General features: G+C 38.1%; 1 protein-coding gene across 20 annotated transcripts in view; it reads right to left on the bottom strand.

Annotated features, from left to right (window-relative positions):
• Positions 1 to 12,723, bottom strand: part of DTNA (dystrobrevin alpha) — a 395,439-nt gene that overhangs the window by 86,892 nt on the left and 295,824 nt on the right. For 19 of the 20 annotated variants that reach the window (XM_054460657.2, XM_054460665.2, XM_054460668.2 and 16 more), the window contains one exon: positions 10,811 to 11,024. In XM_054460657.2, coding sequence (XP_054316632.1) covers positions 10,811 to 11,024 — 214 coding nt within the window. Of the gene's footprint in view, positions 1 to 10,810; positions 11,025 to 12,723 lie in introns of those variants that run through there. The other variant, XM_063653535.1, reaches the window with a different exon arrangement.

Here is a 12,723-nt window from a genome sequence, read left to right as displayed (position 1 = left end):
TGAAAGGTAAGTAAAGCTTGTATTGGCAAAGCTTTAGTACATGGAATAAATAATTTATATGAATAAGATTCATATACCTTATATATAAGAAGAATAAAATATAAATAATTGTGGTTTTGTTCCTTACTAGGTTTCAGAGAGGGATCATTTGTTATTTATCACTGTCACTGTCATTCTTAGTGTAATACCTCAAATACAACCAGCCAGAATGTAAAATTGACTGAACCCTATGCTAGTGACTCTTTCATATTTATTTCTAAGCCTCAGCACTAGATTTATGTAATCATTTATCAGAAACCTTCACTTAGATACCTCATGCCAAACTAAGTATGTTCAAAAGAGAGCTCATTATCTTTACAGAGCTCTTCCATAATACTCAGACTAACCTTAGTACTAACCTGCTGTTCCTCCTGCAGTCCTTCTGCCGGTTATTGGAAACACCATGTACCTAGTTACCTGAAAATGAATCCTGAGTCGGGGTCGCCTTTGACTTCTTGCTCTTCCTTAATTGCTACCACCCTGAACGAATGTTTGAAGGACTCAGCTAGACTTGTTACCTGTATGTTGAATCCATTCCCTTCTTTTCATTCCCACCGTCACTGCTTCCATCAGCTCTTGCTTTAACATGGTCATAACCTCTGAAATGATCTCTCTGCTCGCACGCTCATATCACAAATTTGACCATATTATTTCATTGCTTAAAACCCTCTGGCCGCCTTTTGCCCTCAGGATGAAGTTCTAACGTTTGCTCATGGCACACCCAGCAGTCTCATCTAGTCTCCTCTGCTACCATTTCTGTTGTTGTACCGCACACCATGGTCAAACTGTTCAACGCCTCCTGGCCCCTCCCCTCCTAACGTGGTCTGCCCACAACCCTCCCATCCATTTGTCAAGATGCCACTCAATATCATTATTCACCCTGCTCTGAAAACAGCTTTTCTCCTAGATGTCTAGGAAATCACTCTGCCCTTCACTTTTTACCTATTATGTGGCATCTGTCACAATGAATGACCTTGATGTGATTTTTACATGTCCGCAATGTGACTGTATTCTACATTGTGAGACCATTCAGTGCAGAGATGATGTTTTCTGAATTACTTGAATTCCTAGCGCCTAGCACTTGGTCTCACATAGAGTTAGTGATTAATACATTTCTTATATTAAGGAATTATTAGTAATCATTATAAAAGTTACACCAAGAATTTTGAGTGTCCATCCACTCAGTGAGTTATTTATTAATTTTAGAGCAGGTAGCTGTGATAGAAATGCAATAATTTTGTAAAAACCAGCCTATTCAAAATTATTCCTGTCCTCCCATTACATGGATAACTGGAAGTATCAAACATTTGACTTCAGGAGGTAATTAACTCTTTTCCTAAACTGTAACATGGTTCAAATAATGAGAACAGTAAAGTCTACAAGGTATGGGAGATTAGCAATCACATAGCAATAATGTGATCCTCAAAATGCAAAGAAATCGAGGAACATTATATGTGAGCCTTCGAGAGCAACACAGTTCCTTTCAATGAATCCAAGAGAATAATTTATTTAAAAGGAGAGGATTGACCACCGATGATTTTGGAACAGAGAGTTCTCCAAAGGATGAAACAATGATAGTTCATAGGTGTACTCTTAGACCTTAGCTTTTAATGAAGAAGATCATGGGGAGATTGCCAGTCCTGTATTGTTCCTGGAAATGGAAGATTGATGATATTAGATCCAACAGTGGTTATATCAGAGCTGTTCTGCCAAATTGACACAATAAATCTAGATAAATCACCAAGTGGAGGGCAGCCGAATGAGGGTTTTACAGGAACTCAAGGGTGAAATTAGGCCACTGGAATCTATTGTTATGCAAGCTACTGTGCCAGATTGCAAATGTGACTCTGTCATGAAGAAGGATTCTGGGGGTATGCAGGGATTTAGGTCGTGGCAAGCACACCAAGATTGGGTGAGTTCATACTTTGTTTATCCCGGGCACTGGATAAATATGCGGTTTGAGGAGTGAGCAGAGATGACTGACTCTACAACAGAGAATGGGAGCACTAAAGACAAATACAAATGGATCTTTTTTAAAAGAACATTTTTTGTAAATATAACAGGGTGAAGAGGAGGGTGTCCAATTTTAAAGAGGGCGCCTTTAAAAAATACCAGCTTTTTTTGAAGAGTAAATATATCACATAAGCACAGTTGTATTGTGAGTAGGAAATAATCGTTGAAAAAAATTTGTGATGAAAAAGTACCTGTAGTTACCCTAATTTCAAATTCAGGAATTCTCTAACAAAAAAATTATGTTTCTGAAGATTTGTTTAAATAAATTATAGAGACTGTGAGATTATTCTGCACAAAATTAGTTTATGAAACCCAAAGTGAAAAGCGTCTTCTGTTGGCGAGTTAGCCAACCACAGTTAGGTAGCATATATTCCTCTGGTTATCAGCCCATATTTTGAGCAAAACATGGGACCAGGGTCCCTATTTCATTGTGAGAAAAGGCACTGGCATTAACACAGGAAGCAAGGAGTAGAGAAAAGCTGATACATCCCAAATGGAAAAATTTAAGAGCTATGCTCATCAGGAATTGTCATTAGTTGGGACCAGTTTGATTTACAAATAGCCAATAAAATCTGTTAAGTGTCTAGGAAGCAGAAAGACAAGTGCATGAGGATGGATAACGGGAAGCTCCTCAGAGTCCTGTGCAAACGAGCAGGAAAGCAGCATATTGCTCCCAAATGACTATATCTCTGGCAATGCCTTTGCAGTAAGGTAGTAAAACTGCACCCATGGAATGCTGGCTGTCAGCCGCAACCCAGGAAGCCAACCACCAGTGTGTGCTGAGGTTGCAAAACATAGATTTTCCCTAAAACTTCAGGCCAAACAACCTGGGAGTGGGGCAGCATCAGGAAGTGCACAGAAAAAGTCTATATACTTCTCTTGCTTTTACGAAAAGCCATGGCAGTATGCCTTCAACTTCATGTGCAGTTCTGACTGCCATCTCAAGACATAAAAGAGCCAGATGTGTTTGACAGACTGGATGCATCACAGGGCACAAGTCTGGATGAATCACAGACTTTTAGGGGCGGGATCAGCCTTAGGAGTCTGTGATGTGGTCAATCACATGGCCAGGTAAGTCTTTCTTTGTGAATTAAGGCTGCTAGTACAGTTAATTCTTTGGTAGTATAAAAGGCACAGTAAAAGCTTAAAGAATTAATATTAGCATATCAGTTTATTATTAAAATAGTAATTGGTCGGGCGTGATGGCTCACGCCTGTAATTCCAGCACTTTGGGAGACTGAGGTGGGCAGAACAAGAGGTCAGGCGACTAAGACCATCCTGGCCAACAAGGTGAAACCCCATCTCTACTAAAACACAAAAAATTAGCCGGGCATGGTGGTGTGCACCTGTAGTCCCAGCTACTTTGGAGGCTGAGGCAGGGGAATTGCTTGAACCCGGGAGGCGGAGATTGCAGTGAGCCAAGATGGCGCCACTGCACTCCAGCCTGGTGACAGAGTGAGACTCCATCTCAAAAAAAAAAAAAAAAAAAAAGGTTATTTTATTTTTAAAATAAAATAATAGTATTTTGTTTGTAATGTTTTCCATTTCAATGCAGAGAGAAAACACAGCGCATAATACATACTTTATTCATTTTCTCCATTATTGTCTTTTGGCATAGTGGAATATGTTCTGTTTCTAAGCCAATTACCCTGGAACTTTTGCCTATACAAACTTTACTTTCTTGTTCTAGATTGACATTCAAAAATTCTCAATAAAATTGTGTATTGGTGTATAATTAACATGTAACAAGCTATTTAAGAGAACCAGGCTAATATACGCAAATTATCAAAAGCACAAACTGAAATGGCTTCATAAATCAATGTTTCTTTAAATCTTTTATCTTCCTTTACATTTTGTTTTCTCACTCTGAGACTTTTCAAGTTACTCTAGGGGACAACTGATTGAAAATGGAAAGAGGAAGCCACTTGCTCTTTGGGTAAAATATATATAGGGATTTGTAGAGTGTTTTATGTTAAAAATTTGAATTACTTCAAAATTTGACTTGTCATAATAAGAAGCGAGAAACTGCTTTAGTCTGCCCTGGGTTTCCCATAATCTTATAAAGAGACATACTGATTTCTTTCAACTAAGAATATATTATTTATATGGAAAAGTTGCAGGGAAGAGAATATTTGTTTTTGACAAGAAGATAAAACAACAAATAGATATTGATCGATAGGGCTGGATGCTATGTACAGAAGGTAAATTTTCTCCAAATTGCCAACAGAGTTTCCTGTTTGAAGTTACAAAATCCCATGAGAAATTTGAAGTTCTTTTAAGTAAGATTCAATTCTGACTGATTCTTTCTTGAACAGACAGAAGGAATTATTTCTCTATTTAAGAGTACTAAAATCAGAAGCTCTTCTTTTACCAACATATTTTACAAAAACATTTGGTAAGCATTTTTGATAAGCAGAGGCACAGCACTGAAACTGCTCTTTCTCACACATTTTGGTGGCTTAATTAGCGGAGAGAATTGCTTCCTTCCTCTGCTTCCACAACATGCCTCTACTATAACACATTTTTAATCTGAAAATTATTATGCTCATATGGATCACTCATTTAGTCACTCAATAAATATTGATTAGCATTGTCCTAGAGGTTGGGGATATACAGATGAAAAAGGTGTGGTCTTTACTCTTCATTTGCTCACAACATATTGGAGATAAAGGGTCAGAAACAGTTAAATTTTAATACAACCCATTTTTCAAAGGGTATCTCATTTCATTTCATCTTGTCTTATCATTTATTCCTAGCCTATCATAACACCTACCACATAGCAAGCTCTTTACATATGTCAGTTCAATTAATGAATGCACAAGTGAGAAGCAACTTTCTGATTTACCACTTAAGATTTATATTGAGAAATATAACGTGTTTGAATACGATGATAATGATTGGCTTTATGGCCGTTTCTTTTAGATTGTGCAGTTATGTGATGCCTTGAATTTATAAGTGATCACAGGCATAATTAACTCTGGTTTGGGGGGTAGTGAAGTTAACCTGTGAACAGACAGAAACCCTTTATTTGGATCTGGCATCTCTCTGGGCCCTCCACAATGTTAGCAAAACATCTGGGAAAAGAACTCCTTATAGCGCCGGGGCAGGTGAGTTTGCTAGGGGTTTCTCCAGAACAGAAGGGGCCAATACTGTTGGAATGCCCCCATACCCCTTGAAATTCCTCATCCCTCTTGAAATTCTACCTCCTACTCATTCAAAGTATGTCAGATAAACAATGAGTGACATTAGGATATTTAATGTATCTACAGCTGTGAAAATTCTTTGGAAAGTGATTCCATTTCAGCAGGATGTAGAAATTTTGAACAAAGTATTTTTCACTACAACAAGATTTTAGTTAGTAGAGGAGAATGTTCTATGGACATCTTGAAATTTAAGATGTGCAAAGAAAAAAGTCACCACGCCAAGTAAACACTGTTTTAAATATCTAGTCTTGGCTGTATAGATAATAAAAGAGAAGAACATTTGGTTTTTTATAACTCTTCTCTTTTTTTCTTCTTTGCTTTCACAAATCTACATAGTCTCAAACATGAACAATACTTTTTTTGGTGCAGAGAAATGGTTGTGTACTTTGTAGTACATTTTGCATTAAATATCGAGTCATTTTTAAAATTCAAAAGGCGGAAGGATTTTGGCAGAGTACCAGGCATTTCATATCCATGCATTTGAAATAGTTCTGTGGTCTTTTTTGTAGCATTGGAAGGCTCAGCAGTGGGCCTGGGTGTTCAAATGGCCCAGTAAGGTGCAATATGGCAAACAGGGATGAAAATACCAGGATTTTGTATTCTCTATGTAAGACTATTATGTGATGGATTTGTAGTTCTGGGTAGCTGTCATAAAACTGATCCTAATGCTACACTGTAAAACATGTTAAGTCCAAATATTTCTTCCACATACACTCTTTCAAATGTGTATAAATATCAGAAACTGGAAAGATTAGGAATGTAAGCATCAGAATAATATCCTGTAATAAGCAAAACAAGCCTGGGAGAAAAAATGTTAATTAATTTTCATTTTAAAAAGTGAAACAGAAAGCATGAATAGAGCTGAGCTTAAAACAGTTCCTGAAACAAAATGAGTTTTCTCTCATTCACCTCATTTAGTATGATGCTGTATGACCTGCAAATTATTTAACCTCTTTCTATCTCCTCTACTGGAAAATCATGATAATATAGTGCCAAGTCAGTAAGACTGTTGACATATAGTAAATACTGAGTACATCTTATTTATTAATACAATTATTATGATTATCATGGAAGACTATAGCTTGACCTCTGAGAATAGGAAAATCACTGTTCCTTTTAATATTTATTACTTTCATACTATGACTTTTGAGTGACTGAGTATATATAATGTTATTTGCTAAAAACAAGGCTACAGTCACATAATCTACTTTATGGAGAACTGTCTTATGAAAGAAGATACTACTGAATTGAAATGAGATTGAGTCAAGACAACTTGTTTTTAGTGTTTCCTGGGGAAGCAGGGAGAAGGTGAGAGGAGTACATAGAAGTCTTTTGTAAAAATAGGATCACCAACATTGGTAACCATGAACACTTGTTTTTTTCCTCCGTGGAGCAGAAGTAAAAATAGAGGGTCCGAATCTAGGTGACTGGGATCCACTAGTCTTTGTAATATATTGGAGATCAAGGAAGACTTAATCTCAGAAAAAGAATTAAAAGAAAATTGGCCAGACATGGTGGCTCATGCCTGTAAATCCCAGCACTTTGAGAGGCCGAGGCAGGTGGATTGCTTGAGCCCAGGAGTTCAAGACCAGCCTGGGCAATATGGTGAATCCCTATCTCTACTAAAAACACAATTACTAGCCAGGTGCGGTGGTGCATGCCTGTAGTCCTAGCTACTCGGGAGGCTGAGGCACAAGAATTGCTCGAAGCCAGGAGGCGAAGGCTGCAGTGAGCTGAGATTATGCCACTGCACTCCAGCCTGGGCGGCAGAGTGAGACTCGGTCTTAAAAAAAATAGTTAAAAGAAATTAGTATGACAAGAGCTCAGAAAGATCAACCTTGGATTTTCATTCATTGATTCATTCTTGTGTTGGCTATGGTCTCAGGTGCTGTTCATAAGAAGAAGAATAAAATATGGTCCTTTCCTAAAGAAGTCTTTGGGAGGCAGTCATATAAACAGTCAGACATGCACTATAAGACAATAGCAGAATCAGGTGCAAGGAGAGGTGGACCTGTGGAAAGGTGATCAACTTGACCATAACAGGCGAAAGGCTCCACAGAGCCTCAGAGTTTGTGACTGCACCTCTCAAAAAGGCTGCACATTATAGGCTTTTAAGAATTATTTTCATCTTTTAACTTTCTGCAATATTTTTCTTTTGAGTTACTCTCTATTTCCTACAAAATAATAAGAACAACATTAACGGTCCTTTGAAGACTTCAAAGAGATTTCCCCCTCCTCAATAGAATATGGACAAGAGGTGACAGAAGAAGCTGCTGCCAGTTTGCTGGGGGGATTCTGGAGGAGACAGAGGAGTGGAAGGCTCCTGGCAGCAAAGAAGGGGAGATGGGAGGCCAGTTCCTGGGGTGATCGGAGGAAAGGGACAAGAGGAAGAGACTGGCTCAAGTTCTGGCTGCTCCCTCACATATCTTCTTCCCTCTCAGCCCTTGGTCTTATTTCTGACATCTCTTTTCCTATCCTTCTCAGGCACAATCATCCATTCCCCTAGACACCTTAAAAAAGATAACATCTGGCCGTGGAGAGATTTGCTTAGAAGTTGGTTGGTAACTGCTCCCTGGGTGACCCCCTCCCAGGAATACAGCCATTTTTAAAAGGAATGTCACAAAAAACAAAAATCTTCTGGACTCAAGGAACTGTGTCTTCAGGGACAGAACGGCAAGCATGAGCATAAACCACTGGGGTCCACTGCCCATCCCCAACATTGTACAAATCATCTACAGATGTAGTTATCATATCTTCTGAGAGGCTGACTTGCCAACGAGCAGAGAGAAACCTTGCAACCAGGAAACTGATTACAGTCTGCAGTAAGCATCCTGGTATGAAAATTGAGATCCAGATTTTTTTTTGGTGGGAGAGGGAATGCTATTCTTGGGGAGCTATGGCTGTGGGAAGGTAAGTCTGGTTCTCAGAACTACATCCCAGTAAAGGAGGCATCAATCCTCATCTCAGGTTACCACTTTCTTCACGAAGTTCAACTACCTGAGGGTCTAGTGAATCTTAAGGCACCATCCCCTCCCCCATAAAATGGCCAAGTTTCTTTGAATCCAAGTTCTTATTCTTCATGAGTTTAAATCACTATACTGCCTTTCTTTTTTATTTATTTATTTTTAGCATCACTTCTTCAGAGTCTAGGTTCTTAAGGCATCTCTAACTTTTATTTTGGATTTTTTCCCTGTTTATTTATATGTCCATTTAAAATACAGCAAATGGGAGAAAATCCCCTAAATGTTTCAGTGATTCTGTAATAGCAACAGCACATCTTTCTTTTAGTAGTATCAGGATCATTCATGTCTGCCAAAATACAGACGGTTCCCTTAAACACTTGGACTCTGTCGTGGGACAGGTGGTAGGAAGTGGCATCAGATTTCCACGCTGGGTCTCATTTGGATAAATTGGAGTTTACTATTATAAGAAATAGAATTTGAACATTTATTTTATTCTTAAGTTTCTCTTCTTATACTCACTTCTAAATTACATATCCAGTTAGCTGTACTTCCTGATGGCTTACATTTCACATCCAAAATTCCATGCCATCAGATGGAAAATTTGAGTGTCAGTAGGACTGCCTATGCTCATTTGCTATGTTGAAGGAGCAAACGCAGAAGTGTCTGCAGAGCAGGATCTCTACATGGATATGTTTATAAATCTTTGCAGTGAAATTTGTCTATGTGGATGTGTTTATAAATCTACTACAATGAGATTATTGAAAGTACACATCAGGAGGCTTCCTATCTACACGAAGAATAGGCACCAAATAAAGATTTCTTCTGAACTTTTTTGTGAATTGTTCCTTACCTTGGGATAGATGTCAAACTTAGCTTTTCATCAATCTTGAAATGATTCAGCTATATTTTCAGCAGCTATTTAGAGACTGTTCATAGCTCTATATTTAGAAGTGATCTAGCCAATATTCCTGACCAAAAGTGAAAAATCTAACTATATTAGTGTGAATCCTATATATCTCACAAAATACCCCCTTCCTTATTGATAGTCTGGTTTCTGGTCTATATTTATGGAGTGGGTGCAATGATTCTTTGGCTTTGATTCTTTATGAGTTCTCTAGCAATACTCCAGGATTTAGTGAGATATTATATTTCTCTTTTTGCAGTTTCCATTGCTACATTTCTAACAAATAAGTCTCTTGACATCTTTAGGGGCAAATCTGAAAGCTGCCACACTCTTGTCACAGGGCCAGGTTAGAAGTGCCACTACAGAAATGCCATGGCCAGGTTCCATTCTGCTGCCTCTGCTGCCTGTCATGTGGAACCACAGTCCTCTTTACCTGCCCCACCATCCAGCTACCATAGTGATTAAGCCAGAGCAGTACATCTCGTTCTGAAGTGTGCACAGCCGAAGCAAAGAATCTACCAACCTGGAATGCTAGTTGTAAAATTGTTGATTTTAACTGAAGAATTTCTCAAAATATAAACATCACGAAGACAATAATGCACACTGGAAAAACTGAGCAGGAACAATTCTGTTAACACTCTAAGTTGCAAAGTGACAGCTGGTAGCTTTTGTGAATTGCAAAATAACATTAGCCTGGCTGGAACATCTCCACTGCGGGGGTAAATACTTCCAAGCATTGGCCAGACAATGAGACTAAGTAAAACCTTCTGAGAATCTTAAAATGCTATTGCTGAAAGGTCAGGTTAGCAATTTTCCTTTTTAATATTCAAAACAAGCAGTGGAAGTGGAGGGGGTGGTACTGTGTCCAGGTTGGAGGCTACTGGCAAAAAGCCCTCTTGAAATTGTAGGCTGAGAATGTAATTCAGGGGAATCCACATATACCTTTGTAAAGAAACCTTTGTTGAACACCTAAGTCCCCACTCGGCCACTAACATGCTGAGAGACACCAAACAAGTGACAATTTCTTTGCGCTTCAATTCCTTCATCTGTAAAATGAGATATTTGGATGAAGAGTCTTTGAGATCTCAGCCAGCCCTGAAATTCTCTGATTCTAAAAGGGCAAATTACACAAAAATGAAGCTGAGCTTCAGTTGTGGTCTGTGGACAGCATCCCCTTATTTTATGATCGAAACACTTAAATTGACCAGTCCATTTAACGCAAGTCATAGTTACTTTGACTGGGATAGTCAAGAAACCCTTTTCAATTTCTTTCTTGTTTGCTGTAGGGCCTTGTTAGGACACCTCAGAAACACTGTCTTAAACAATTTGCAAAGAAGAGAGTTAAAAACATCCTCCCACTTCACGCTTCATTAAATCGCTCCACAGGCAATCCTCTCGAGCATCCACAGCTTCCAGGAAGCATGGGATGAGTTAACTAAAGGTCAGCACATAAAATACAATTGTCCTCAAGTTCCTCTGGCACCATTTTACTCTCTAGTCTTTTTCACAGCATTTAAAATTTATATTAAACACATGGAGACTTTACTGACATAAGCATCCACTGTAAGAAAAAAGAGAGTTAAAAAAAAAAAAGAGAGAGATATAAAATTATTTGGGAAAAAGACCAAGTAAGACAGGAAGTGAAAGCCAAACATGTAGAGAGGAACAGACATTCAGAGGGTGCTTACGGATCAAACGCTGCAAGCAGGAAGTTAAGGAGGAGGCTGATGGACTGCTCCACATGGATTTGGTGAGTGGTTGGCATCCGTTTGTTGAGCTGGTAAAAAATGGTGGAGAGCACAGCCTCTAAGCGGGACACGTTGAGTTCAGTGTTTGGGTCCAGGTTGTTCAGAGCATTTTCCCGCAATGCTTCTATGACATTCCATATGTCCACCAGGTGCACTACAATTAAAGCAGAGTTAACACATCAGCCCAAAGTAATGGAAGGCAAATAAATGAGTTTACATGACCCTCTACCCTGTTTTTTCTAGGTATCTCACATGTGTGCAGCTGTTGCAGGGGGTCAACATAAGTAAATGAACATAGGCTGTGCATTATCTCTAAGACTTGATGTGCATTATATAACAGCAAGCAAATGATTTACTGACCACCACAATAGATAGTTATTTCCAATCTTCACAATCACCCTTGAAATACAGCTATTATCCCTGTGTTACACGTAAGATAACTGAGGATCTGGAAACTGAACTGACAAATGCAAAGGTAGAAGAGGAGTCAATGGCAAGACTAGCATTCAGATCCAAGTCTATTGGTTTAAAAGTTATTTCCCCATTGCATACCCTGCCCCCTCAAAAAGAAAAGGCCAACATTTAAATTCTAGTGTTTGAAAGGATGTCCAAATTATATTTGAGTATTTAAAATGTTTTCATTTATTTATGTGTTTTTTAGTAGTATGCTGTTGGAAACAAGAAAAAAAAAAGAAAGTTAAGGTAGGCAGGAAGACAAGGTAAAAAGGAAAAGTTATGTATACACTGCAGCAGCAGCAGAACTAAGTTACACATCACTGAACTAGGCAGGTCAAGAACAAGAAGTTTCTTGGCTACATTATTACCAGCTGATTTAAGTCATGGTTACTTTCACTAGGGTAGTCAAGAAAGCTGTTTCTATTTTCTTCCCTATTTGCCCTGAGGTCTTGTTATGAGATCCCAGAAACCATGATCACGACCAAGATAAAGAACATGTCCTCACCCTCAAAAGTTTTCTCATGCTCCTCTGCAATCCGTCCTCATTCCCTGTTCCAGGCAACCATTGATTTGCTTTCTGTTGCAAACTTCAGTTCTTAATAACTGTAAGTATATGGTAAACACTCTTTTTTGGGTCTGGATTCCTTTACTTAGTGTTAACTATTTTGAAATTCATACACGTATTGCTGAAAGTATCAATAGTTTTCTCTTTTTTATTGCTGAGTAGTATTCCATTATATGGATATATCACAATTTGGTTATCAACTCACTTGTTGATGAACATTTGGGTTGTTTTTCAGTTTTTGTTTATGAATAAAGTTGCTATGAACAATCACATACAAGTCTTTGTATAGATATATGGCTTCCATTTCTCTTAGATAATGAGGGATTCAAAATATTAAAATCATTAAAAATATTAAGTAAATACTTAGAAATGAAAAGGCTGGGTTTCACGGTAAGTGTATGTTTAATTTTTAAAGAAAGTTCCAAAGTATTTTCCAAAAGTAGTTGAACCATCTTACATTCCCATCAGCAGTGTACGAGAGTTCCAGTTCCTCCACAGCTTCACCATTTAAGGTTGACTTTTCATTATGCTTTTGCATTTGCAAATAAATATTTTGTTTATTCTCAATGAAATATAACAATCAGTTTCCGTTTTTGAGAAATATGCACTGTATATATATTTTTTCACTAACAGCTCCCTATGTTTTTGTCTTCTACCTCATTGCTCACTCCTGGCTGTATACCTAATAAGCAAAACTAACATCACCTTCTACTATGAATTGAGCTATGTGACTTTTTTCTTGACTTCACTCTTACTTTTGCTTTTCAGAACAGATCTATGGTTTCTGACTTTAGGTATAGGAGAAATTATCACCAATTTCTTCCATTATAAT

The sequence above is a fragment of the Pongo pygmaeus genome, chromosome 17, assembly GCF_028885625.2.
Source record: "Pongo pygmaeus isolate AG05252 chromosome 17, NHGRI_mPonPyg2-v2.0_pri, whole genome shotgun sequence".
Lineage (NCBI taxonomy): Eukaryota > Metazoa > Chordata > Mammalia > Primates > Hominidae > Pongo > Pongo pygmaeus.
Note: the sequence above shows the minus strand (reverse complement) of the source record. Positions and strands in the feature narration are given on the sequence as shown.